The sequence below is a fragment of the Stigmatopora nigra genome, chromosome 13 (genome assembly GCF_051989575.1).
Source record: "Stigmatopora nigra isolate UIUO_SnigA chromosome 13, RoL_Snig_1.1, whole genome shotgun sequence".
Lineage (NCBI taxonomy): Eukaryota > Metazoa > Chordata > Actinopteri > Syngnathiformes > Syngnathidae > Stigmatopora > Stigmatopora nigra.
Window position 1 is genome coordinate 2,703,944 of NC_135520.1, and position 27,546 is coordinate 2,731,489.

Below are 27,546 nucleotides of genomic sequence, written 5' to 3' on the forward strand. Positions count from 1 at the left end.
TCACTTTAAAATCCGAAATAAAAAAAAGTCACCGCCTCTGTCTGGGGACTGCTGTCACACATGACTGATATTTCGAGAGACTTGGCAAGAAAACGTCTCATTCCGTCATGTTAGAGTGATAAGACATAAGGTCGTACGTTCTTGCTCCCTGAAGGCTGTAATTAGTCTCGATTCACTGCGCTGACAAGCTGTCAAACGTGAATATTATGTTTTTAACACCCAGGCCTCTATTTGTTAATACTTAACATCAAAAAGTGAATGTAAGTGCTTTTGATGAAGTGAATTATTGCTGTAATCCTCATAGATATCATTGCAGGAATCTAGTTTTGTAGTTTTTTTGTTGTTTCCAACTGATTCAGAGGCAAACATTTTGGCCAATGAGGTTTCTGTTGAAATCAGCAGCAGCTGCCTGTAATCAGATGTTTGCCCTTGTGAGACATGAGATTTGTGCAGAAGTATTAATTTGTTTGGCTGCAAAATAAACTATTATGGAATATTTTGGGGACCTTGATTTGAATAAAATGGAAATATACCAAGATGCTCAACTATAAGGTAAGTTTAAAAAATATATAAATACAATTCCTGCTACTTTATGTGCATTTTTATGTTTACATGTGCATTTGCATTGGGGAAATGCATGCACACTTAAATGTGAATGTACTTTTTGCAACATATCTTTAATATTTTCAAGCTAAATCTAGTAATATTTTAGGAAAACTAACAGTCAATCAGTTTAATAATATTTTCTAAAATAAGTTTCCTCCCTTGCAACTGTGATATCTAGGAGTTATGTTATTCTGAGGCATCATAACATTTAAATTTTATTTCAAAAATGTTGTTTAAAATTATTAAGAGCATTCATTAGTGAAGTAACATAAAAATATGCATACAAAAATAATAGTTTTTTTGCAGAAATTTAATTTACTAAGTTGCTGTACAACAGTTGAGTGTACAACAATAACAGAGACACATTTCCCAGAATGCATTTCATGGCTGAAGGAGTTTTTCAGATGGATTATGTTAGCAGTGGTTCACATAGTGGAACAATAAATGTTTGAATTAAAAATCTAAAATCATCAGGTTATTTTTAGATAGATATGTAAAGATAGTTGGGTTCAGTATTGTAATGAACACATCCTTTGTCTGTCCTAGGTCATATTAAGTGTCTCATCTAGCCATTGAAGAGGGTCTTATCCAAATAAAGAAGAAGAAAAGGCGGAGATGAGACGCTGCTGAGAGAAAAGCTTTACCAGGTGTGACAGGTGTTGACCTGCCTTTCTCAGGTAACTTCTATTCACTAAATAGTTCAACTTATGGTGTTGTCCTAACTGATTTCTATTAGGGTCACATTTTCCAAATATCAAAAAGCTGCCATGGGTGAAATTGAAATGTAAAATTTTCTAGACTGTAATTACATTTGAAAACATTATTTTTTAAAGAGGTTATTTGAGTGTTAGCGTCCAATTCATTTTGATTGGGAGGATTGACAGTGATTATTCAATTTTGCTACTGCCACAATGTAATTTCCCAAATACGGGATGAATAAAAGTTATAAATAAAGTTATCTAATCGCCCCTAACTTCCTATTCAAATTGCATTGGACGTCTATTGACGTCAATGGATATTTAACATGATATAATTAAATAGGTTTGATACGCATATATGGTAGTGAATAATTTGATTGAACAAAAGTAATTCTGAGTTTTATTTAAAAAATTACAATTTTGCAGCACAAAAAATATCCTGCAACAGCAAAAAAAATCATAAAAATCAGAACAACTATTTCAAAATTTATCACAATGGAGTATTTTATAAAAATATGTTTAAAAAAGTTTTTTACTGGGATTGAAAATTGAACATGTCATGTTTTGACCTCTCAGTTGTTTACGTCTGTCTCTTGTATTAAAACATAAAATTTCAAACGAATGGATTTCTGATTTTAAGCTTCTTCTGTGGGCCGTGATCAATACTATTCTCATTTGTTTCAGGTTAAAGAAACTTGGGCACCTTTTACACATCCAATGCATCATTCTAAGCATTGCCAGCAGCTTTCAAAGGCAACTTGCAAAGGCTCTGTTGCGGATCTCTGACTGTATCCGTCATTTGGGATGAAACACTGAGAACGGAGATAGGCTAAGCAAACACATTCCCATCCGCTAGTGAAAATGGATACGCTGTTGACCTGTCCACTCACACAAAAGCCCTTCCCAAAGATCAGGTGAGTAACCTTCCTCTTTCCCCGAATCACTTAGCTAAATATTGTGAGTGTGGCTCTTTTATATCTTGGAATCTGTCAGTTTACTCTCGGAGTCAAAGGATGAGAAGATTAACACTCTTTGCCAGATAGGGGGGTCTTGCATTTTAAGTCAAGTTATCGTGTAGGGTTACCTGCTGTCTTTTGGGGGATGGATAGGTTCATTTCAACTTGAATATATTTGACTTTATTTCAATGTAGTCATTTAATTTAATGAAATGGTTCATAGTGTAACAGGACAGGATTAATAAATTTGTAATTTGTTTCCACAGTGCTCAATATACTATAGGAAAGACCTTTAAAAATGAGCAGTGAATCAATTTTTGTATAAAAGATGTGTGAAATGCAGAAAATAGAGAAAAATAAGGATGAAAAACAATCAAAACATGAAAGTTTGAGGATGGAAAAACACTTTAAAATGAAGTTAACAAACCAAACTAAAAAATAAAGAATAAAATTGCATAGCAAACACAGTTTTAGAACTCTATGATGATGAATGGTAGTCGAGGCTACACAAAAAGCATCATGGAGATGCTTTATACCCGGCCAATGGGAGGCCAGGGATGCTTTGGGAGATCAACTTTATCTAAATGCACAGTTAATTTATGTTTTGGGGGTTTTTAGTTTCATATCTTGGCACAAAATGTTCTCAAATAGAATTTTGTAACCTGAATATTTTTTAAGTAGAGGTACCACTGTATTTTTCCATCTGTATATTGTGGCTCCATTTGTCAGCACATCATCATGACCTTTATTTTCCACTGGTTGCTAAATTGTGCCCCTGAAAAAACTTTGGTGTAACCCCTCTAACTTTCAAGTCATTTCAAGTCCTCTGTAATAATCAGAAACTTCATTGTATGTTTGTTCTTTGAGATGAAGGGATGTTGTTCTTCACAACAGTGCACATAAACTGCATACTGCAATTAAAATAATGAAGAGAAAAACAGGCACGCAAGAGAAAGCATAGGTTTTATCCTAATTACCATCAACATTCTTTTCCTAAAGTGCCAAAATGTGCTTTTTCCCCCAATCTCATCTCATCGCGTTGGGCTGTGGTTCAACTGATTGTGCAGGGTTTTTCCTACATGGGGGCTCATTGACTAGAAGCAGTGGAGGGAGGAATGTCAAAGTGGGAGACATCCACTTGGGTGGCAGGTCGGCAATATTGGAGACTTTTTCGTACTCACCTTTCAATTGTATGGTGGCTCTTGAGGGTAAAACACAAAGACATTGTGTGGGATGTTAACAACATCAAGGCCGATTACATGTCCAAATTAAATGCAAGATTAAACGTGCTTGTTAAAACAGTCTATAAACGTATTTTGAAATTTATGGTATAGAATAATTTTTTAAGTGTCAAAGTGGCGGCCCGGGGGCTAAATCTGGTCCGCCGCATCATTTTGTGTGGCCCGGGCAAGTAAATCATGAGTGCTGACTTTCTGTTTTTGGATCAAATTAAAATGAAGAGTATGGATGTATATTACATTTCATGATTTCCCCCCATTTAAATCAATAATTGTCATTTTTTATTCCATTTTCTGTGTTTTTAGTTGAAAAGATATTTTGTAAAATCTAAAAATATAAAAAAAAGCTAAAATAAATATTGTTTTAGATCTATAAATTATGCAGGGATTTTATTCCAGTTCTTTTAATCTATTTATTTAAAAAAAAATCAAATATTATATCTAAAATGGACCGGCCCAAGTATTTTATGATAATTGTTTTTCCTTTTATTTATTTTTAATAGTGTATTGATTGGTCGCTTATAGCTGTTTATTGTAGACACCCCAAATCAGTACACACTTCATTGGAACACAAAAGTTAGATCCTTCACTGCAAACAGATATACTTTAAAAAAGATGATCTTGACATCTGTTGGGAATGTAGAGTGGTCAGTGCCATGTTGTCATATTTTCCCCAACTCTGAAGTGAGACCCTGGTTTTTCTTTTGGGTTTTTTTTTTTGTTCTCTCCAAGGACATCTAACCTAATCCATTTCATCTGTCTTCATTCATCGGGTAAATGATGCCCAGCTCTGAGTCGTTTTTGGTGAAACTGCAAAGCTGTTTTTCATAAGACTTAAATATCTGCTAAGAGTCTGGGCGTGTTCCGCGTTCACAAAATGACGAGGGAACATTTCCTGGTCGTTGGTGCTCGGCGTAAAGTGGACGCTTTTATTATCTTCCCAGACAGCAGTTGTGTAGCAACAGTTCCCAAGAGACTAACACGCCATCATCAGATCCAACGTTGAAAAAGTTCCAGAAGGATTGAAAATATAATGATCGTAAACCACAAACAGCAATTCAATATGGCCCACATTAATAAATCATTCATTATGTTATTTCTAGCAAATCAAAATGACGCTACAGCTTTTTGGAAGAGACTATCTGACCACATTTTTCTGGAAACAACTATTAAGTTATGTCGTTTTTTTCGGATACATATTCGCTATAATGTTCAACACATTTATCGTATTTTTAGACGGAGGCACACTGGAGTATAAGTCGCAGTAGCTGAAGAATGCAAAATGAAATGTAAAAAATATATGTTGCATTTTTTGGAGTGAATTTTTTTTATTAATTTATCAAAAATCAGAAAAAAACATTTCAGAGTAGTAAGAAAATAAACAATAATAGACAAAGTAGACTGTTTTTTTCCAATATGTCCACCCAAACTACATAAAAGTACCACTTATACTATGCAAAATATGGTAAATGAAAATATAGACTAAGTTAAATAATAAAAGCAAAAAAATTGCATATATTTTAAATATTAAATGAAAAAAATCATTTCTGACAAACATAACATTTTATGATGAAGGATTCCAATGGTAGCACATGTCTTGATTTTTCATTTTTATAGCGTTAACGATACATATATTTGAGCTCCGACTTCCTTTTCAAAATAGTCCATTTATATGTCATCCTCATCATTTGGGGTTTGACTATTTGGACAGCTTTATTTCTTTGTGCTTCCCACTCTGAATGAGCTGCAGAGTGTTCGCTACAACACTGTTGGGTATTCTCCTCCTGGAACACTCGCTATGAATCAGGGCTAAGTTTCAGCCAAGGCTTGGACAGGCATATGTGTGTATGTACGTGTGTGTGTGTGTGTGTGTGTGTATTGGACTAGAGACCACACAGGTTCCACAAGCACGTCTAAATCTCACTGCTGCCCTCTATCTTTGTCTGAAGATGTCCCTCAGGGATGAGGGTCACAAGTTCAATAACAGCGGGGAACCCTGCACTAGGATGAACACATCCTCGCTGTTAATTGCCCTTCCAAAACTCACGGGGAAATTTCATGGCTGCTTAACAGCTTGGGGCTTTTTTTTTTAAAGTCATTTCTTTGAAATATGCCATTATAGTGTGTTTTTTGGTTTTATATATTCATTAGGGTTTTGATAAATGGGAGTAAAGGAATATAGATTATTGATTTAATGAGTGGCGGTGTATTATTGACTTGTGGGATTGGAAAAATATGTTCATTTTAAATAATAAAAGGAATTAAGTAATATAATAAATAAGAAATGTTATTGGTTATTGCAGATTTTGTCCTTAAAAATAATGCCCTTTAATCTGCTGTTAATTCTGCACAGTATTTTTTTAAAAACTTTAAGTATTTTGTATTTCTTTGTACTCGTATGATCGTTCCTTCGTGTTATCTGATTACTACTTTTAATACTTTATTCTAGTGTTTCCGTATACTCTTATTCATATTTTCTCCATGATGCAATTGCATGTGAATTTCCCGAATCATATTAAGATCATTTCTCTTTACTTCCTGGGTCATACGGTCAAGATAATGACATCCAGATATGAACATTTAATCCTTCATCTCCATTATCTCACTACTATGAAAAGAACCTAACACATTCTTACACTGAAAGGTGTCATTTCATCTGGAACTGCTTGCAAAACATATGCTATTCTTCTATTATGCAACACACAATATATCTGCATTTCTGTTATGATTTAATCCCTTATCAACTTATCACAAATTTCTCTAAATAATACCATTGGACGGACTTTGCTCTTCCTGAACAGTGAAAGTGATGGCGGAATACTCCAAATAATCTAAAAAAGTCTCAAAACTGAGCTTGTAAAAACAACTAGGTAATCCCCCTATGCTTCCATTATTAAAACAACCCCGCATGCTTAGGAGATTATAAAAAAAAATGCCACCAAGTATTAATAGTAGGGGTTAAAAAAACACAACACGACAGCACTGAATGAATTCTGTTAAATGTCAACATATGCCCGTCACTCTCCATGTGTTAAAAAGTGCACGTTTAGAATCTATGTGAGCTAACATGAAAACACACACATTGGCCATCGTCATTCTGCTGTGAAAAGAGACTTCCATATGTACTTGTACATTCTGCGGGCCTTTTAACCCACACCAGATGTCATCAATAAATACCCATGACCCACGGAGGCATTTCCAGCATGTGCGCAGAATCGCGTGTGTTCAACGGCACGGTTTGTCTGGCTGTTCGACACCTGATTAAACTGCCAGCCTTCCATGCAAAAAAGACAAGATGCACAATGAACAGGGGCTCTTCTAGAAAAGCGAAATAACAGCTGAGACCCTCGGGAGAACTGCTTTTGCTGTTAAAAACTATGCTACTAAGTTATGACATAGGGACTCTATGTTCTAATCATCTGTAATGGGAGTTTTCTCGATTATTTTCACATAGATTTTGGTTTTCTGTGGACTTTCAATGCAGGGTTGGTGTGGTAAAAATGTGGCGTTAGTGTGTGCTGGAGTCACTTGTTGCAGCTTTGTCCACCGTCAGTGATGCATTACTATCCTGACTCATCTTTTCTTGCCTGTGGCTTTGCGGGTAAATGTCGAAGTGGCTCGGGACGGTTGGAAATGGCTTTAAAGACGACATCTATCTACGATGTGGCTGTCAGATTTTGTGAATGGATTTTTTTGGTGTGTAATCCAGCATCTTGGAAGTAATTATAACTATCATTATGAGCGATGAGATGCCTTGAAGTTGAATTGACAAGGTTTGACTGATCCTTCACTCATCTGTGTCTGATAACCAGCACAGATGAGAAGTGCATTTCAAAGGATATTTTCTTCCATAGGATATCTTAGAGCTAGTGAAGAGCTACATTTGATAGATTGGATTTTGCGGAGATACAACTCGTAGTACTTTTCTTGAGTAAAATACATCAAAAATGTGCAAAAACCTCCTGAAGAACATCTTCTCCAACAAACTATTCAGGTTACAAAATGCCTCAATGGAGATAATTTTGTCTTTTGATACAAAAGATTTCTTAAAAAATTCCAACATCCCCCCAATAGAAATATACGTATTCTTGCAATATTCTATATTTTATTTTGAATTTAGCATGATAGAGTTGCTCTCTAGTGGCCTCCCATTGCCTAGGATACTTTTTCTGCAGTACTAACAGTTTTTTTCTAGTGTACTTTAACCTTTTTATTCCTTATTTTTTAAGTTTTACCTTAAAAAGTTAATTTTGTTGAAATAGATAGTTTTTATATGCATGTGTGTGTATGTTTTCTCAGTTGCCAAACATTTTCATGTCAAAATAATAGAATATATTTTTATATAGATGGGCGTTTCATCTTAATACCTTTTTAAGAAGTAATTATCTTTTTTTTTTGCTTTCTTTTGTGTGCTTCTCACATTTTCATTCAAAATTGACACACTGTGGTCATTTTAAAATAATTTAGTTTGTTGTAAAATGAAGACTGTGGAACAAATTAGGGAAGCATCATCTAAAATGTGTCTCAACTCATGAAAAATTCATGTTATAAATACACTTCTGGGACGGATGAAATTTGTAAGTAGTTTTATAGTTCAATTTAATTTAATTTAGTTTAATTTTGCAAATGTATTCAATTTTCTAAGCTGTCTGTGCCTAAAAATAGGTCCCTTTTTAGGCTTAAAATAGCCCTCCAAAGTAAAAGGCCGCTCCTTATGAGAATTTCTAGTGAGAGGTGAAAATCAAGCCATCGTATAATTTTATACTGTAAGTCATTTTACCCCCAACAGCCTCAGCACCTGATCAAAAGTTTGCTGAAGGTCATAAAAATTCCTCACCTTCAGTTAAATATATAGCAGGACTCATTAGTTGGAATAAAACCAATTAATGTGCATACAATTTAAAAGTGACCTGTGGGTTTAATAATAAAGCCAAGTCTACTTAAGCATGTCTTTGCCATAAATGTGAGGAAATGAAAGCTTCTCTTGGGTTTTACACCACAATATATAGTTTTTCTTATGTTTTTTTTACTCATAAATAAATAAAGGCCTTAAATGGTCTTATGATTGAGCTTTATGGATAAAAATATAGAAACAAAAAGGTTCTAAATGAATGTTATGCTGAGATTTGTGCACATATCTCCACTGTGAGTCCACATCATGCTGTCCCAGAGGAATGGGGTATTAGTTTAGAGAAAAGGAAGCCACTACCTCATTATGTTGCTAATTTTAGGCACCAGGAAAAGATGTTTGGGCATTCTGGGCCCCAGAATTCAAGTGCTGGAGAGTTACCCGCTATGCATGTCATTCCCGTGGGTAAAGCAGGGCTACATTTTAGCTTTTGACCTAACTCAAAGAAAGCGACTTGCAACATATACAGAGAAACTTCAAAAGTGACTTATCAGAGGCGGACATCAAATGTGAATGATTCCATATGAAAAAGCAATGTTGTTTACTGTAATTAGGAGAACATTGTTCCATTAAGGAAGTTAAAACAAATCAAGGTTGCTTTGGTTGAGAAGCTGACAAGAAGGCAGTAGTTAAAAAGTTAGGTTGTATTTGTTATTATTATTTTTTTGTATTTCTTATAGCCATTAAATTATTTCTAGACATTCTTGACAATAATATGAGTGTGCATTTTTAACTTGGGATCAATTTTGTTTGTAAAGAATATTTCATAACTGTCAATCTCAGCCAAATACTTTACTTATTAATTATTGCAATCCCCCTTTGTTAAAAAACAATAATAATTAATCATACAAATACAATGCAGTGCATATTTACTCACCTAAAAGGCTAAAATTTTCTGCAAATTGAACAGATTGCCCAATTAGTATGCACTAAATTCAAGATTCTGTAGATGTCACTGTTTGGGTACATTGCTTGCTGTCACGCTATATATTTCTATACTCTCCATATCATGCTTTCATTGATTTTCTTTGTTTTTTTCCAAATAGCATGTTCCTCTGTTCAGTCTTCTACTGTATTTATAGAGTGTTAGGGGAGGGTCAAAACTTGAAAAGCTCATTTGAGTGGCAGAAGTCTCTTAAAGCCTGGCGTCCGCTCTGGGTTTGACTATAAACCTGGCAGGAGCTTATGGGGAAGAACAGAAGGGGGTGTACCCAACTACAGATGAAACAAGTGACACTCTGACACCGGCTGGGTCAGATGTAAAATTCTGGTACACTTTTTCGGACCTTGTCACCAAAAAAGTACCTCAGCATCTTGCAACAAACCACCAAAAATACACGTTTCGTCATTAAATCTAAACCAAACGCGTCATTTTGTAATTCCATCTGAGTTTAAGGGTACAAAACTATTGTACATGAAAGCAATATTAAAATTCTAAATATGATCTACACTAAATCACCTCACCACAGCGATTTTAGACTAAAATATACAATGGAATCTTTTTTTTTTTGGAGCCTCCCTTGGATGGTGAAAAGAAAAGTGTTTGTTGTTCCGTTGAAATATCCATTTAGGAGGCCGCACAAAGTGAGTACCGTCCCTTCCCAGTCACGTCAGACCACCCACCCACTCCGTGTTGAAACACGGTCATTAAACCATTTCCCCGGGTCACTCCTAATCACACTTGTTAAAGCTGTGAACTGCTGGAAAGGGACCCCGCTGTTAGCCATGTAGTAAGTAGCCCAAGTCCACTCTCAATTTAATATTACAATACAAATACAGGCCTTTTTTTCCCATCTCATCGCATTTTCTGAACTGCTTTATCATTAGGGTCATGGAGGGTGCTGGAGCCTATCCCAGCTGAGTCCAGGCCATAGGCGGGTGACACCCTGAATCGGTGACATCCTTACACAATTACACCCAAACCTAAGGGCAATTAAGAGTGTCCAATCAGCCTATCATGTGGCACAAGGCCACAACCAATCATAGTTAGGGACAATTTAATGTGTTCAACCACCTTACCCTGCATGTTTTTGGAATGTGGGGGGAAACCGGAGTACCCAGAGGAAACCCACACACATGCAAACTCCACACAGGTGGACGTGACCTGGATTTGAACCCAGAACCCCAAAACTGTGAGGCGACCCGTCCTGGCCTTATTTTATATATATTATGAAGTTGCATTTTATTTACTAATTCTATATTTTTAAAAAGAGATACTTAACTTGAAGTATTTGTTAAATATTTCCTCTTATTGTTCTCATTATTGTGGCTTATTTGTATTCTTACAGAAATGCTGTACACATGCATATCTGCCTAATTTTTATCTCCCTGCAACTTTGACAGGAATAACAACTGTCTGCTTTGTCCCGCTGTCTCGGTCAGTGGTCTGTTTTTTAAACTCTTGGAAAGTTCAGAGGCAATAGTGCAATGAGAAGTTTTGCCGTGCCAAACCAACTGTTTGTTGTTTCCCGCACATTTCAAGGACACTGCACTGCTTCCGTGGTCAACATGGAAGTCTTTTAGGGTCCATCAAAAATGAGTTGTTTCCAAAAGGACTTGCCTCATGCAGTTGGAAGCAATAGGAAGATCTTTTGATGGATTTCTTCATTTTTGCATATACTACAGTTGAGCTTTATAAGCATTTTACAGTTGCTTTCACAGTTTGTCAATAGAGTGAAGAATCAAAGTAATTTTTTACAAAGCATGATTGGTTGATTGTCTTGTGGCCTGCAATTGGCTAGCCACCAATTCAGATTGAAGATAACATTTAAAGGAAATATAGACATAACTACCATTTCCGTATCATAACCTTATAACAGTACACTATTTCCCTTATATCACAGTTTTAATGTTTCACTCTCTTAATTTTGGTTGAAATCTTCCAGTTTCAACAATAGCGTATTTACCGAAAATACACTATTCTGTCATTTCAGTGATATTTAATTCAATCATAAACAATGGGCTGAACAGATATCACATTAGTTTCTTAAGAAGTGGATATTTTCATGTTGAATTTTCGACTGGTTGTATACAGACTGACTGGATGATTTAATTGGCATTAATGGTGAATCTGTCTTTGTAACAGCAAATAATAATTGGAATAATGTTCATGATATCAGTTCAATTTTGCGATTGAATTCAATTGCATGAAGAATCCGGGCCACCTTAAAGAATATGGCTCGTCAGGATGGAAGTCAAAAGTTAGGGGACCAATCTGGGCAAAGCTCACTCCCAAATCATAACCTCACTATATCTGTTTTGAAGCCAATGGCTTTAGGATGATGGATGTGTTCCACTCAATGTCCTTTTTTTTTTTTTTTCACCGTTGCCGGAATGTCTCTCTGGCAGTCGCAAAATCCATAAATAGGTGCCACTTTTAGACTGGTTTCTCTCTTTACGTGGTGAAGTGTGGGTGGCTTTTTGGAACTACTTAAGCATTCACAAAGTAATAGGAGGAAAATGATGTTCAGCCGCAATCTTGGTTGGCTTTTTTTTTCTTCTTCTGTGGTTTTGCTCTTGATGCAAATTTTGGATGATGAATTTTTTGTTTTTGTTTTTCTTTACCTGGAATCTTTGAATTCCTAGATCATATTTTTTGAATTAATCAGGCTGTGCAAAAGTTTCATGGTAGTTATTATGGATTATTGATTTGCATTGATAAATGGAGAACAGATTTTGAAGTTTGATTTTTGTTTTAGCAGTTTTCACTTGTCCACTTGACTAGAGTAAAGTTGGAAAAATATGCACTAAATGTTGTGACCTCAGATGCAAATTATGCAATTATAGGGTGACAGAAGAGTAAAAATTATAGAAGATCGTCTAGGAGTTTTTAACACCACAAGTATTTAGTCTGAATAGAAAAAGAAAAACTTGAATAAACTGAATTACGGTAAACCTAAGTATTTAGAGAAGAAATGTTGGTAATTAAAGTCATAAAATTCTTCGGATATACGGTGGTACTTCTATTTAAGAAATTAATTCATCACAGTGGCTTCAAAACTTAAATTAAATAAATAAGTAGTATTATCAAATAAGTTCTTTAAAATTATTAGTACAAAAGCTTTGTGGGAATTTATGCAGCTTCTTTCTAGCCAATAAGAAGCCAGCAAGGTTTTGGGAGATTTTCAATGAGAGCGTAACTCTATTGTGCCAATTTCAAAATAAAATACTTGAAGATTTTATTTATCCATGCATTTTTTGAGTTGTGGGGCGAGTTTGTGCTTTATAACCTGAATTTATTTTGTATCTTTGAACAAATTGTTTCCATTGAGGCTTTTTCTGACCTGGATTTTTATAAATAGAGTCATTCTCAATGTATATATGCTATGTAGTTTACTTAACTAGATTAAAATGTGTTTTTTCCCCATTGAAAAGAGACATTAGACAGTTAGATTGGTTTATAGCCCAACAAAAAGGTATGTGCTACGTGTTATTTTCCCTTTATAAAGATGACCTAAGAGGTCTCATTCCTTAGCATCACTATGCAGGTGATAGCCCCGCCTCTTTGACAAGAGTCAGCCTGCAATGTTGGTTGAAGATAACGAAATGTTTTAATGTTTGAGGTTTTTTTTCCACCTCTTTCCTAAGGAGAAGGTGAGAAACCAAACTACCAGCATTACTCTCATATTTGTAAGCAGAGTTCTTTAGGAGCGATATGAGGTCTGCCCAGGCTGAGGGTTGTTATAAATTACATTGTGATCAAGGAGATAATCCTTGTCAAAACAGGGTCCTATAGTGGCCATTTCGTGCCGGAAATGGTTCAAGGTGATCGGGGCGAAGAACCGAGTGTAGCGTTAAGAGTTATCGAGCTAAAAAAAGGCCACGTTTTTCTGTTGTGACGCAATAGCATTGTCATTGAGCCTGACATAATTAGAAGGTAAATTCAACACGATCAGAAATGCACAAGTGTTACATTGAAAAATGTTTAAAATAAGCAACTGCTTATTTTCAGACCTCACTAACAATTTTGTGGGTCAAAGAAGGGCCCGTTTATGCTCGCGATATATACGCCAACAGGGACGCGGTACCATTTCAGAATAAATTATGTCGTTTAACATAAAGTGAGAGCAACCCAATGGTATTTGTAGACCACAGGAACCAAAATAGGTTCAAATGCACTTTTTTTTTATTTTTATCGTCCTTCCAAATAGCTAGACATTTAACCGCGTAATGACTTTAAAAAAAATGTATAAAATCCCCTTTATCGGTCTATGGAAAATGCTTTGAGGATAAGCTTATGCAGATAATCATTAAGACGATACAGTCGGTCAGCGTTTTCAGAGGGCAACTTCATGTTTAATTGCTTAAATCAACACGATTAGATGCTCTTTAAATGTCTGACAAAGCTTGTTGACATTGTACGCAGGCATCTACTGTTTACTCATTCAAGACCTCTATTACTAAGATCAGATCAGTGGGGAACATCAAGATGAACAGTTGGAGCTCAAGCAAACAACAACAACAAAAAATAGTTTATTCACCATCATTTAAATCACCGAGACGTACATTCAGGTGAGCGTGAATCAGTGCTTCGTATTAAAAATGAAGAAAAATATAACCAAAGAATGATATCATCCAACTCGCTCATTAGACCAAACTGCTTAGCAACAATCTCATAATCATTACCATTACAGATGAAAGGCCAGGCTCAATTAGAGTGGCTCCAATTGCTGCAATTAAATAAGTGTGGTTGAATGATAATATCTTTTCCCCTCCAGAATTACTAGAAAAAAACGACCTCAGCGTTGAATAATCGTACAATCGAAAACAATCAAGCCGGACTTTGAAGTCATCGCGTTTGTAAATCTTACAAATACATCTGGTAGAGAAACGACGTCTCGGCCTTCAGCCGCCAGGCGCCGTCGGTGAGGTCGGAACGACTTTTTGCCGAATCGTAAGGCGGCTTTTGTTTAGTTCAGGACACAGGAGCGTGTTCCCACCCACAGAGAGACCGCCAGAGTCCAAAAAGGCTTTTACTTGGCGTCCAAGAATGGATTTCGTGATCCCATCCCTGCATTAAAAACAGCTGAGAGCGAATGTGGCGTGGTGAGCGCTCGTGCTCACACATAATTTGTAGCCGACTACTGCTCTTGCAACGCATTGATCACAGCGTAAACAAACATGATATGAATGGAACAAAACCTCAAAAAGATTAGCGCTCTGCTTTGGGTTCCAAGATTAAGTAGACTTTTTTCTTTTAAACTCTAATGTCAGGCTTTCCATTTATGCTTGAAAGCTGCGATATTTAGGTTTAATCATGGGTTCTGATCTTCCAATTTTCCCTGGACCTGTGTGGGTTTTCCCCGGGTACTCTGGTTTTCTCCTACATTCTCTCATTGTGCCCTGCGATTGGCTGGCAACCAATTCAGGGTGTCCCCTTGCCTGCAGCCCATAGTTGTTGTTAATTTTTATTATTTTTTGGCGGAAAAACATTAAAACTCGTTGATTATTGTTTTTGAAATCTTAAGAATCATTAGAAAATTCTGTTATAGTGCCCTTTAAAAAATGTTTATCAATGTTTTTGAAATCTTAAAAATCATTAGAAAAGTCTGTCATAGTGGTGTAAAAAAGATGAATTCAAAGTACTCTCTCAAAAAATACAAATATAATTAAAAAAATATTATTCCTTAAATGATGCTGACCATTTTAGTACTCCTACTCTTACCAACTACTTGATTTTAAGGCATTTTTTCAAGTAGAACTCAACAGAAATGCGTGATAAAGTTTAAATTAGCAACGTCTGTATGTAAACAAACTGTGTACTGCAGTATTTTTGGTTTAGTAGATCTATACAGGCTAGTTCATGTCTTATCTTTAACAGCTTCCTCACATGCACTCGCAGACAATCCAACTTGTGTGCAAACTTCAGTAGCCAAACAAATTACCTCCACATCGCCCGAATCATCAACAAGCAGCCCGACTATTAGGACTTTGCTTGAATATTCTCGTAATAGCGGACAAATTCTCCTGCTCAAAATCATTCCAGTAGGCCACTTAAAGGACATTAAAGGCCTGTTAGAACTTTAAAAACCAGCTCTGGTCTTGAGAATAGAGATTAAATGTGTGATTAATTCAGCCAGAAGCTGGAAGTTTATTATTACAATGACTAGTCTACGTAATCACGGGCTCCAGCACATAAAAGTTTTCTGCTGCTACTTTTATACAAAATAAAGTAGCATCTCTACTTAAGAATGTTTCCATATATGAAATATTCAAGTTACAAAAAGGCTCAATGGGAACATTATCTCTAGATATGAAAGAAAATCCAAGTTACAAAATGCAAAATGTAAACGCTTAACATAGTGAGGTAGGTTAACATAACATAGAAGTTTAAAAAATAAAGGCATGTTACAAGCTTCACATTTATAATCCACTGTGCCTTTTACATATAAAATAATAACATGTTATGTATGATAGTAGTGCAATATGATGTTATTTTCTCATAAATTTAATAAAAAGCCACAATTTAAAATCTTATTGAGCATTTGTACATGACTTCTTGATAAATAGAAGCTTTTTTAATGCCTTTTTTTATTTTATAATAAGATAACAATAATAAAATAGCATAATTTTCTTTCTTCACAGGGCTTTTCTGCATGTCTGATCTGTTTCATATGAAGGGCATCGAAAAATGGACGAAGATAATACACCAAACTGCCTGGAGGTCCACCGTAGATGGCGTAACCCCAAACAGGTATTTTACTGAAGTAATAGCACAAGTGAGAGGTTTTAGCTTAAGTTACTGAAAATGAGAAAATGCTGTTATGGGCTCTTTCATGTATCCCATTCAAACGCTATGCATGGTGATAACCATGAAACACTGTTTGGGTGGTGATGTCACAGCATCCTAATCTCATTTACTTTTTTTTTTGGGACCTTGCTTGAGGGCGCTTGTGCTACATCCTGCCAGAAAACACAATTCAATAGAAACGTCTTCCGGCAAAGAACTTGAGTTACAGTATGTGTTTTTAGAAAGCAAAACATTTTTTATACAGTAAATAACGATTAACATGGACAATATTTAGAAAGCACAAACTGAATTTACCGTATTTTCTCGACTATAAGGCCCACTTAAAAGTCTTAGATGTTCTCCAAAATAGACAGTGCGCCTTATAATGTGGTGCACCTTATAGTCCTGAAAAAAGCGGTACTTATAGGAACGTAATGCTGTTTGACTTGTCTAAAGAGTCTCGGGCATAGTGATAGTTTGCTCCATTTAATGTTCTTTTTGTTGTTATATGATCTTTTTCCTGCATATTTTTTTTAATCTCAGGTTGAATGTCTAATTTTTGTAGTAGAAAATGTAAGTTGAGGCTGGAAAGCATTTAAAATTAGGCACGTTTTGACTCCATTTACTATTTTTAACCCCTTAAATAATAACCAAAGTTATTATCAATGGAGGGATGTATTTCATGGTTAATACAAGTCAATCAAACAGTTGATATCACCTGATTTGAAGCACAAGTTAGAATCATCTATGGCTTCAAGGCTTTGGGCCATTTAAACCAACAATAGTCTCAGTTCCGATCCATTCTAACATGTCTGCCGCAGACCCTAACCAGGTCAAGCTTTTGCAAATGTAGTCCATCGCTTGTATACAGTTTGCAAAGGGAGAAAATAATACAGGCCTAGCATCAGGTCTGGTGTTCATTTGGTTCTGAACACAGGGTGAGGCACCTGGTTTCCATTATAGTAGTGTGCAAGCTGGTCAGAGTTGCCTTGTTTTATTGGAAATCGTGTTCTTATATTCCCTTCCTGGTCCACGCTGACCTCTGTCAGCATTCAAGGGGCCCACGTTTGTAAGTGTCACTTTTTTCGCCAGCTACATTTTGAGATGACACTTACTGTGGCTGTTGTCCAGTTTGGAATTTGGTCTGTTAATGTATTACGTCGGGGGGAGTAACTTTTGTCTCCTTTTGTGTCCTGTGACCAGTTGTTATGCTGCAAAATTGCTGCACAGTGAAAAAAAGGTGTGTCTGTGTCCTAGCAGAAGTATATCATGTTACTTGGGGGAACTATGCTGTTTTTAAACAGTTACGAGTTTTCTTGTAGTTTGTTATGTGCACAGGGTTTTTACATTCAGTCATACTGGGAATGAATTAGTGTAGATCCGAATTAGGATTAAAATAAATGTGCCGGGAAATATTTGTGTAAAGTTTTAGCAGTTTTATGTTAGTTATATAGTATACATTGTCATGTACTTCATATGTTCTAAAATGTTTGGCAAATGCAGTATTTTTTTTCCCTAGAGGTAATTTTGTGCCCCCACTAATCTATGGCGCTCTAGGCAATGCCTACCTTGCACTGGTAGTATAAGTACACCAAGGGATTATACAAGGGATTGTGTACATATATATATATATATATATATATATATATATATATATATATATATATATATATATATATATATATATATATATATATATATATATATATATATATATATATATATATATATATATATATATATATATATATATATATATATATATATATATATATATATATATATATATATAAAAAACACATATACACATTCACACACATATACATACACATAGATGTAGACAGTAGGTCTTAACACAGCCATTTTTTTTGTTAAAGAATGTTGTAGTTTTGTTAAAGTATGTTGTAGTTGACTACCTTCTGGTAAAATGGTGTCATCCAGTAAAATTGTCTTGTCTTTTAGCCACGGTCATCTAGGATAGGCTCCAGTTTTGCATGGCCCTGTTAGGCACTAGTAAATGTAAAGCTTGCACTGCTATAAGATATATATTGCGGCTACACAAGCTCTATGTAATTCAAACTGTTCCATCCCATGCCGAATTACACGTCTATAGCTCTTGTGGATTTTTTTTTTCAGCCAAAAAGCTTTTATTCCCTAACATGGAACAAATCCATGATCCGAAATAGTAAATACCAGCTTTGGATCTAGTCAGGAAGCATTCACACTGTCATTTATCCCAGTTTCAAACCCTTTTCTATTTCCTGTCACGGTGGACTATCCTGATGTAAATCTGCCATTCTGTTCCGATTTAGACTAATAATTTATAGCATGTGGCATTCGGGTCTGCGTAAGGAGACCAAAGGCTTTTGCACGCGCTTTCAAAAAGAACCTGATATTTGCTACACACCCTAATCAGTTTAAGATGATTGCGGGGGGAAAAGAAGCACCATTTGTGAGACAGGACAAACCAAACATCCGTCTCAACTTACAGAGCTATTAATATCTATATAATCATAGGCTTCTTCCAAGTAGCTTTTTACCGATGGAGGGAATTCCTCCCTGGTGGCTGCCCGACCCGCTTCAAAGCACAAGTGTGACTTACAAATGATTTGTTGCGATTGAGTGACGGGGAACACGAGAGATGGCTGACATCCCTTAGTGGAAAAGTGATTTTCTTCAGCAGGCTGGAATTTAAGACAACCGTCATAACATATTTTCTTATTCTAAGCGCCAGTTTTTAGTCATATTTGGACTCTAAATGTTAGATTCTGCATAAGGAGACTTGCATTTTTCGTTTTTATTTTTTTTTTAATGCCATTGTTAGTATACACTTGTCAAAAAAGCATCATAATCTTATAATGAAACCTAATGTCGGCCTAACAAGCCGATTTCCCAACATGGTAATGGGGGTGAAAATGTAAAAAAACATTCTTGAACTAGAGTTTTGGTGTAAAATTTGAAAACTCCTTCCAGAGTGGCAATTTTGCTTCACCAATGTTTCACCCTGTCGTCACTGTCCAATCAGTTGTGGACTCAAAAGTTTGGACTTTTATTATAGTTGAAAATGCTACAATACATATTTGCAGGTATTGATGGTTTTAGTGTATAAAAGTGTATTGACCTTCTATATGTTTGAATTTGTGGTCAATGCTGTGCAATTGTCAATCCAACTACTAACACTGCTCACTACAAAGTAATTTAGAGTATAGAAAGCTGATTAAGCACATTTCTGAAATTTTTATTGCACTGGAGACACCCGAGGGACTTAAGACAAGTGTGTATATTCTACCAAAAACTGGCTTTTGTATGCTTAGAACCCATTCTTGTACGTTCCAACTGTTTTTCCGTATGTCATATCATGCTTACAGAAATCTACCATGAATCTAATGCTATATGGAGCAGACCTAGGAGAACCACACTATTAGAAGCTCTGTTCAATTTAAATAACAGCACACACTACTTTGTGCTTAAGAACATTTCTAGTGTAAACGTGGCCTAAGAAATGCCTCAATTGGGCTGCCACATCCTGTCCCGCTTGACCTTCCAATGCGGCGTCGAGACCCAGCAGATAAGGGAAACGGGAGACGCACACTTACCTGCTTCCGAGCCATCAAAGCAAGTTCAGAGTTGCCCTGGGAGAAAGAGTGCTGCAACAGCTAATGCGTCTCAATTGAAACGCTCCGCTTACCATGAATGGCCACATTTTGCCCACGCTAAAAGACATTCTGAGAGACAAGCTTAGAGAAGGTGAGACTATGTCACTGCTCCTGGCGCCTGGACTCACCTGGCTGCATAACTGTATGTGTACGCAGCTCACAGACATCTTTTTTTTATTTGTTCTGGACTCAAATGGTACTTGATGATCATGTAATGTGTTTGTTTAGGTAGAAGTTGCTGTCACGTTATGAGAAAGCGCACGCTCTTTGGGAAATGATCATTTTTTTGACAAATGTACGCATCTCGGATAGTTTTATGGTAGCGATTGGAAGCTGATATAGTGGCAAAGTCGTTCTTGCACCGCAGGGATTTGGCTCACAGTTTGGTCACCCACAGAGGAGAAGTTAACAGCTTACTGAAGAGCAGTTTCACAGCTTTATCTGAGTCGGAAGCACAAAGAAACTCGCACAAATGTGTCATGGGTGATGACACTAGGGGGAAAAATTCAGGATACTGCAGGGAATTCTTCATTTTAGTTTGTTTATGGCTGTTATTTTTAAATACTTGGTTTCATAACAGGATAGAGGAGAGCAAAATACTAAAGAGGGGGTGTTTAATCAATGGATTTTTTAGAATATGTGCGTTTTATTAATGGATTGTTGGATTCTAAAATGTTTTTTGAGACTTGGAAAATACAGGATAAGAAAAAAAAATGGAAATTTAATGCTTTGGATAAGCATAAATTTAATAAGATGGTAAAAAATGACAAGCAACATGCATAAGTGTCATTATTGCAATAATTTTCATATGAAAAAAGAGCAATCAAATGTATTTTTTTATTTTTTTAAGGACTAATAGCAAAAAAATAAGCAGGACAAAAATACTAAATGGTTAGTTCCATTCCAAACCAATCAATCCAGTGTCAACACTACCACCTAGCGTTTAAGATTTCAAGTTTGCATCACTATGGTGCTTTAGGCCCCCTCCACAAAAGCCAACTGCCTACCTTTTTCGAATAACCTCCTAGCTGGAGGGATGGTAAAGTGATCTCTAGGTCCCTAAGTGCTTTTTGCTGTCAGTGGTGTTGACATGAGACGCTATAGAAACACAGCTGAGGCCAGCTTAAACGGGGAAACCTGTCAGGTTCTCTACAAAGTACCTCTTTCTATACCTCTCGTCTTTTTTTCATAATCTTTTATTACTCCTTTTCATCATAAAGCTGGTTATAGTACTTATATATTCATCCTACTCATACATACATACATAAAAACAGTACAGCAAGATTTCTATGATTAAATCGGAGTTACCGACCAAGAAAAAAATCAATATTTCTGGCACATATTTGTGTTTTGGTTTCCATGGCGCTTCATCCTGAAAGAAATATTTCTAAGCCCCTTTGGAATCACAGACTGGATGGGAAATATCCCCCTTTGCCTAGCCTCAACTGTTGAAGGAAGACATGGACACAAATAGAGGGGAGATGGTGGCTTACCTGCTGTTAAAACAGATAGGCGGCCTTTGTGTGGCTGCAGTTCAACTTGGCTCCACTTCATGGGTTTAAGAGTCCCGGTGAGCACATTGCCCTCCTTCTGAGGAATAAGCAACTACTTGGACAGAAATGGTGGACCTCCAGGGCAATGCAAAACTTGAAAAGAATAGAAAAATTGAAGAAGTTTGCGGGTTTTTTTGGACTATATGTCGCACATTTTTCATCGGTTGGCTGGGCCTGCAACTATAGTTATCGGATAAATGTTAACTGTTGTCAAAATATGCCTATTTAACATACTTTGACACTTAATATGATTTCAGTTTTTGATAAAATAAAAAAAATCTCTCCCAAAAATCTCAAAAATATTTTTTTTTGGGCTGGTGCGACTTATTGACCAAAAAATATTGTAGTTTTTATGACCAATGGTGTTATTATCAACTTAAAGAAATTGTGTAAATTCACTCAAATGACTTGTAGTGAGATAGATTGACATGAAAATATGATTTTATTGTTTGACATCAAATGGGATGTTTATGCAGTGTGTTAGGTAATAGTTCACAACTTTTATCTTCTTTAAGCATCCTGGGGGTGCTGGAGTTTATCTAGTTTCAAGTCAGGAAGCCCAATACACCCAGGAAATATATAGACCATCTTTAGCAATAACTCCTATTGATAATTTTTAAATTCCATTTATTTTTATATCCTTTGCCCATATTGTTTCCGCAATTTTCGCAAAAAAAACACAAGGTTAATTCCAAAAAATGACCTAGCAGGTCTTATCTGGTCCTCCGGCCTTAAATTGAACTTTTAAAGTAATATATAAATACTTTATTGAGCTAAATGGCCAATTTGTTTACTTTATGCAAGGCAAATTAATAGGGAAAAAGTCATATGTTGGCGAAAACACAGCCATCCTTTTGAGGAGCCACAAGCAAAACACCTGTGGGCCAACTTTGTTCACCGCTGTGTGGGGCCCCATTTTTTTTTTTGCCTCCTTTCACACTGAGCCAATGACCGACCAGGGACCCAGATGAGCAGCTGTAAAATTCCCAACAAAAACAACCTACGTCTGACCGTCAAATACACCTCCCACATCGACAGACAGGTGGACATCACCTGGGATGCTCCAAATCCACGTATTAACTATCAAGAGCGTCTTTTAAAACGTAAATAAGCTGGCGGATCGTCTTTTGTAACGAAAATTTAACCAACTTGCTTCGTGACGTTCAAGTTCGTCGATGTGGAACGAAAAACAACGTAATGATAGCTGGACGAATGTGGATACTTCTATTGTGGCTGCTTTTTATTGCAGCCATTTTGGGCTGACAGGAAATACGTCCTAGTGAATGTGTCAAGAAGTAAAGAATCTCCTTTAACGTTTTTTGCTAATGATCAAGAGTTAATTATTATAATTCCACGGGAAGTAACGAAAGCCATTGGTAGTGCCAAGCTATTTCAATTCCAGGCTATCTAGTTGTTTGCGGCGGTCCCCTGTTTAACTTTCTAAGGAAACAATTACACAGAGAGACTTTGTGACATCATTTGGTGTGTTGTTGAAAATCCAGAAAGGTTCTTTTGTATATTTTATCTGGCTTGGGCTGACCAACATATCACACGTGACAGACTTTGACTATTTAATGTAGATTGTCCAAAACTCACAACTTGACTATGACCAAATGTTCCAGAGATGGACCGCGTATTGTAAACAGGCTATATATCTCTTCAAAAACAGAAATAGATTCAACTGAATTGTTTGATACGATTGGTGGAGGTTTTCCATCCATCCTCATTGGAAGTTTTAGTGTTTTTCTGGCTGTTGGTGGCCTAAGCCCTAATCACCCGGCCTTCCCTCAGAGGCTATAAATTACCCCGATGAGATGGCGCTTTGTATTCCTACTGCCGGGGAGCGAGGCGAAGTCGCTGTGCCATATTTTGACAACCCCTATATTAAATCATTGTTTTATGACAGATGGGAAAACTTCTGCACTTTCACCGTTACTGATTTATGTTCATTTGGGTCTGGAGGACGCTATAATTTGCAAGTGATGTGAAAACAGATGGATAGAGAGATACCAAAGGGTAAAGCTGACCTATACATTCTCAGTTCAGACTCCAAATGGCATCCATATGCTTGAAGAAGTCTTCATCATGTTACCACGTGTGCGCTTATGACCGTCTGTGTCTGGGCGCTCTTTACTCGGCTGAAACATTGATGTCCGCTGATCTGCCATGTTACATCTGCATGGCCTTGTTATGTGATTAATATGGCGGAACCCACCACGTCAAATATAATTAGTTCTGTGAGTTACTGATTGTTATAATTTTTTAAAACTATTTGGATGGGAAAATGTCAAAATAATGTTTTTTTATTCTTGAGGGTTAACAAATATAACCCTGGTTAACTACAGTGGGTGTGAAATTATTTAAATCTCATACATAGGTAAAGGTATAATTTAAATGCATTACTAAAATACCGAATAATGATCTACCTGTGTCAAAGTGGCGGCCCGGGGGCCAAATCTGGCCCGCTGCATCATTTTGTGTGGCCCGGGAAAGTAAATCATGAGTGCTGACTTTCTGTTTTAGGATCAAATTTAAAATGAAGAGTATCGATGTATATTACATTTCCTGATTTTCCCCCTTTTAAATCAATAATTGTAATTTTTTAATCCTTTTTTTCTGTTTTTAGTTCGAAAATCATTTTGTAAAATACAAAAATATATTACAAAAAGCTAAAATTGTTTTAGATCTGTAAAAAACTGAACATTCAGGGCTTTTAATCCAGTTGTTTTAATCCATTTATCAAATAAATGCTTGTAAAAAGCTATTTATTCATTTTCCGAACCGCTTGACCTCATGGGGTACACCCTCAGCCAATCACAGAGCACAACAAAACAACCTCTGGTTGGTTAAACAACAGCAGTTCATTTCAAGATGAAATTAAGTTGAGTTAAGTGAGGACATCCAATGAGAGTTTACATGTGATCACTGTCACATTTTTGAGAAACTTTTTGATGGACTGTGTGTGTTCAATATTTTGTGTGGACAAACATTATAATTGTCTGTCCTTGGTTTATAGTTCAGCTTCCCTTCTCTAATTAGCCATGAAAAATGGAAGTGAAATAATCCAAGCCATACCTCAACAGATTTCCTCTTTGGTCAAAAGTCAATACAGCAAAATTATAGCTCTGCTTCATTTCCACAGCCTTGGGTCGTGGAGCAAGGTCATAAACGCAGTTGATTTTATAATATAATACAATACAAATCTCAACAGTAGATCAGACACAATCTGGTACAACTTTTAAATATCTAATCACCTAAAAAAGACCAAAAAAACACTTCAAATTGTGCATAATGCACGTAAATACTACTTTTTACTCAATAAAGGGACAATTTTCTTAGCTGTTTTGATGCTTTTGGCCAAAATCATATATCTGGAAAAGTAAATATATGGATAAAAATTCCTTTCGTTCTTGCGGCGATAAGTAGCAAATGTAGGGAAACCTGTAAGGGAAGAAAAAAGTTCCAAATATATAATGCCTGGGAGCCCAGGACGACCATGTTTTACAGCTTTTCCAATGAGGCAGGACAGCATGTGAGAGAGAGAAAGCGCAATGTCTGGTGCAACCATTGTGTTCCAACGAAAAGGAGGGGCCAAATGGGGAGGACCACCCGCGTGAAACCAGTGATGAAGTAAACATTGTTGCATGTTCCATGTCGCCTTCCTTGCTCTCTACGTAAACCGTGGTCAGAAATGGCCTGTTAGCTCAATTTGACCAGCATGGCAGATGCTTGCAATGAAAAAAAATGGAAAAAGAACAATCCATGTGGACTAGAACGCCAAAAAACAAAAAAGAAAGGCATTAATCTGGATTTGAGGCGCCCTCTGACAATACTTCTATTTTTTTTTATAATACACAACATTAAACAGATCACACATTAGATGAGCTAATTATACTTAATGAAGCAATTGGCAGAAGTACAACAAGGACCACCGAATAAACTTGTTCTGTTCCCCGGACACATAAATCATGGGGTCCGTGTTTGTTTATTTTGCTTGTTGGGCAGTTATCAAACTTTTCAGAGGGGAATAATATCCCATGTGAACAAAATAAGTCTGCAAGGCCTCTAGCAGGAAAACTGTACTTGTGTTGTACCGACAGGAAGTTTGATTTAACATAGGAGTGATTACATCCAGACTACTGTAGACTGTAAGTCTTCTGCCATTAATATGTCATGCTTTTAATCATTTGTTTCACCACTTGTGCTTTTTTGCAATAGAAAACTACTTCTTTGAACTTGAAAATGTAATATGTACTACCAATTATGTAACCGAGCACCACTATTACTTTTTTCCAAACATACTTTATATACAGACATTTATGTTGCATTTATGTAGACTTAGTTGGACTTAAAAAAAGAATATTTAAAAGAAACATTTTGGCTATCCCATTGGTACAGTAGTCTATGTAGTAATATAATAAATGATATACTTTGTAATTCCCATGATGTGTATTCAGACAAATACACGTTGTGGGAATTACAAAGTATATCATTTATTATATTACTACTACGGCATGTCCACCTTTTTAAGTATATAGTATATATTATATATACAGTATATAGTATATACTATATACTATATATACTATATAGTATATAGTATATACTATATATACAGTATTTAGTATATAGTATATACTATATATACAGTATAGAGTATATAGTATATATTATATATACAGTATAGAGTATATACTATATATTCAGTATATAGTATATACTATATATATTCAGTATATAGTATATACTATATATATTCAGTATATAGTATATACTATATATACAGTATATAGTATATACTATACATACAGTATTTAGTATATAGTATATACTATATATACAGTATATAGTATATACTATATATACAGTATATAGTATACACTATATATACTGTATATAGTATATACTATATGTACGGTATATAGTATACAGCATATACTATATGTAGGGTATATAGTATATACTATATGTACAGTATATAGTATATACTATATATACAGTAGATAGTATTTACTATATAATCAGTATATAGTATATACAATATATTCAGAATATAGTACATAGTATATACTATATCTACAGTATATAGTATATACAATATATTCAGTATATAGTACATAGTATATACTATATCTACAGTATATAGTATATACTATATATATACAGTATATAGTCCTATAGCAGTATCTTTCCAGTTTTTGAATGTTTTCTACAACAAGAATTACTTTTTCAAAAGCATGATCTCAGCGTTCGATGGCCTAAAACATGTCGAGCAACATGATAGTTAGTGACAGTTATATGTGAGAAGGCTGTTCATACAAATGGAGGCTTTATTGGTCCTAGATGATAGCGTGTCTTTGACTTTCATAGTGATTTACTGCAGCCTGGTGGGATGAGCTCAGTGAATATGTGTGGTCGCTCGTCTATTGGACTTTTTCCTCTGTTGCTTTTTAGTCTTCGTAGGCCCTGGAGGTTTCCTAAATGTTGTAGAGCCGTTTGGATTGGAGGTCGGCTAGTATAATGCGGCCTTTGGCAGAAAAACTCCCCGTGTCTCCAAAAATAAGAAAGACTGTGCTGAATATGTGTGTGGGTAGAAATATATTACATGTAACCTAATAGAGCGCATCAAGTTGTATTGCCACCATTGAAGCTTTGCGAATGCCTTTACCGAAAATGTATATTGCATTCAATTACTACATTTTTTAGCACTGTGGTATACATTTATTTGAGCAGAAACCAAGAATAAACATATGTTAAAGTAGCAATAGTAAAATGGACAACAAAAGGCATCTGTTAAACTATTTTTTTTAGATATCTATAGCCTTAAAAAAAAATAGATAGGTTTTTAGTGGTAAGGAAAAAAACATAAGTTGCACTGGAGTAAGAGTAGTAGGCCAAACTGTATTTTTTTTTTTTTAAGTGTGACTTATAGTCTAGAAAATACGCTAACTAAAATAAGATTTATATTGATGGAGATACATTTTGACTATGATTTCAAGTAATCTTATCCAGGTGTTGCTTTTTTTTACCTGCACATGTTTCTCCTGCTCATCATCTTGAGGAAATGTCTACAAAAGTAGCCGTGACCTTTCCAACACTGATGTTTTAAAAGGAGAGAGGCCAAGACCTTTCTCCTCAGGGACCAGTTCTCTGACCCAAAGACCAGTTGGTCGGGGACATGAACCTCAAAACCAGCGGGAT

At 35.8% G+C, this 27,546-nt stretch overlaps 1 protein-coding gene across 2 annotated transcripts in view; it reads left to right on the plus strand.

Annotated features, from left to right (window-relative positions):
- The first annotated feature begins 297 nt into the window (after window positions 1–297).
- LOC144206826 (uncharacterized) overlaps window positions 298–27,546 on the plus strand; it is a 58,825-nt gene continuing 31,576 nt past the window's right edge. For both annotated transcript variants that reach the window (XR_013328443.1, XM_077732002.1), the window contains exons 1-4: window positions 298–552; window positions 1,153–1,283; window positions 1,989–2,218; window positions 15,992–16,100. Coding sequence is in view for 1 of the 2 variants with exons in the window: in XM_077732002.1 (XP_077588128.1) it covers window positions 16,038–16,100 (63 nt within the window). In the remaining variant the exon portion in view is untranslated. The remainder of the gene's footprint in view (window positions 553–1,152; window positions 1,284–1,988; window positions 2,219–15,991; window positions 16,101–27,546) is intronic.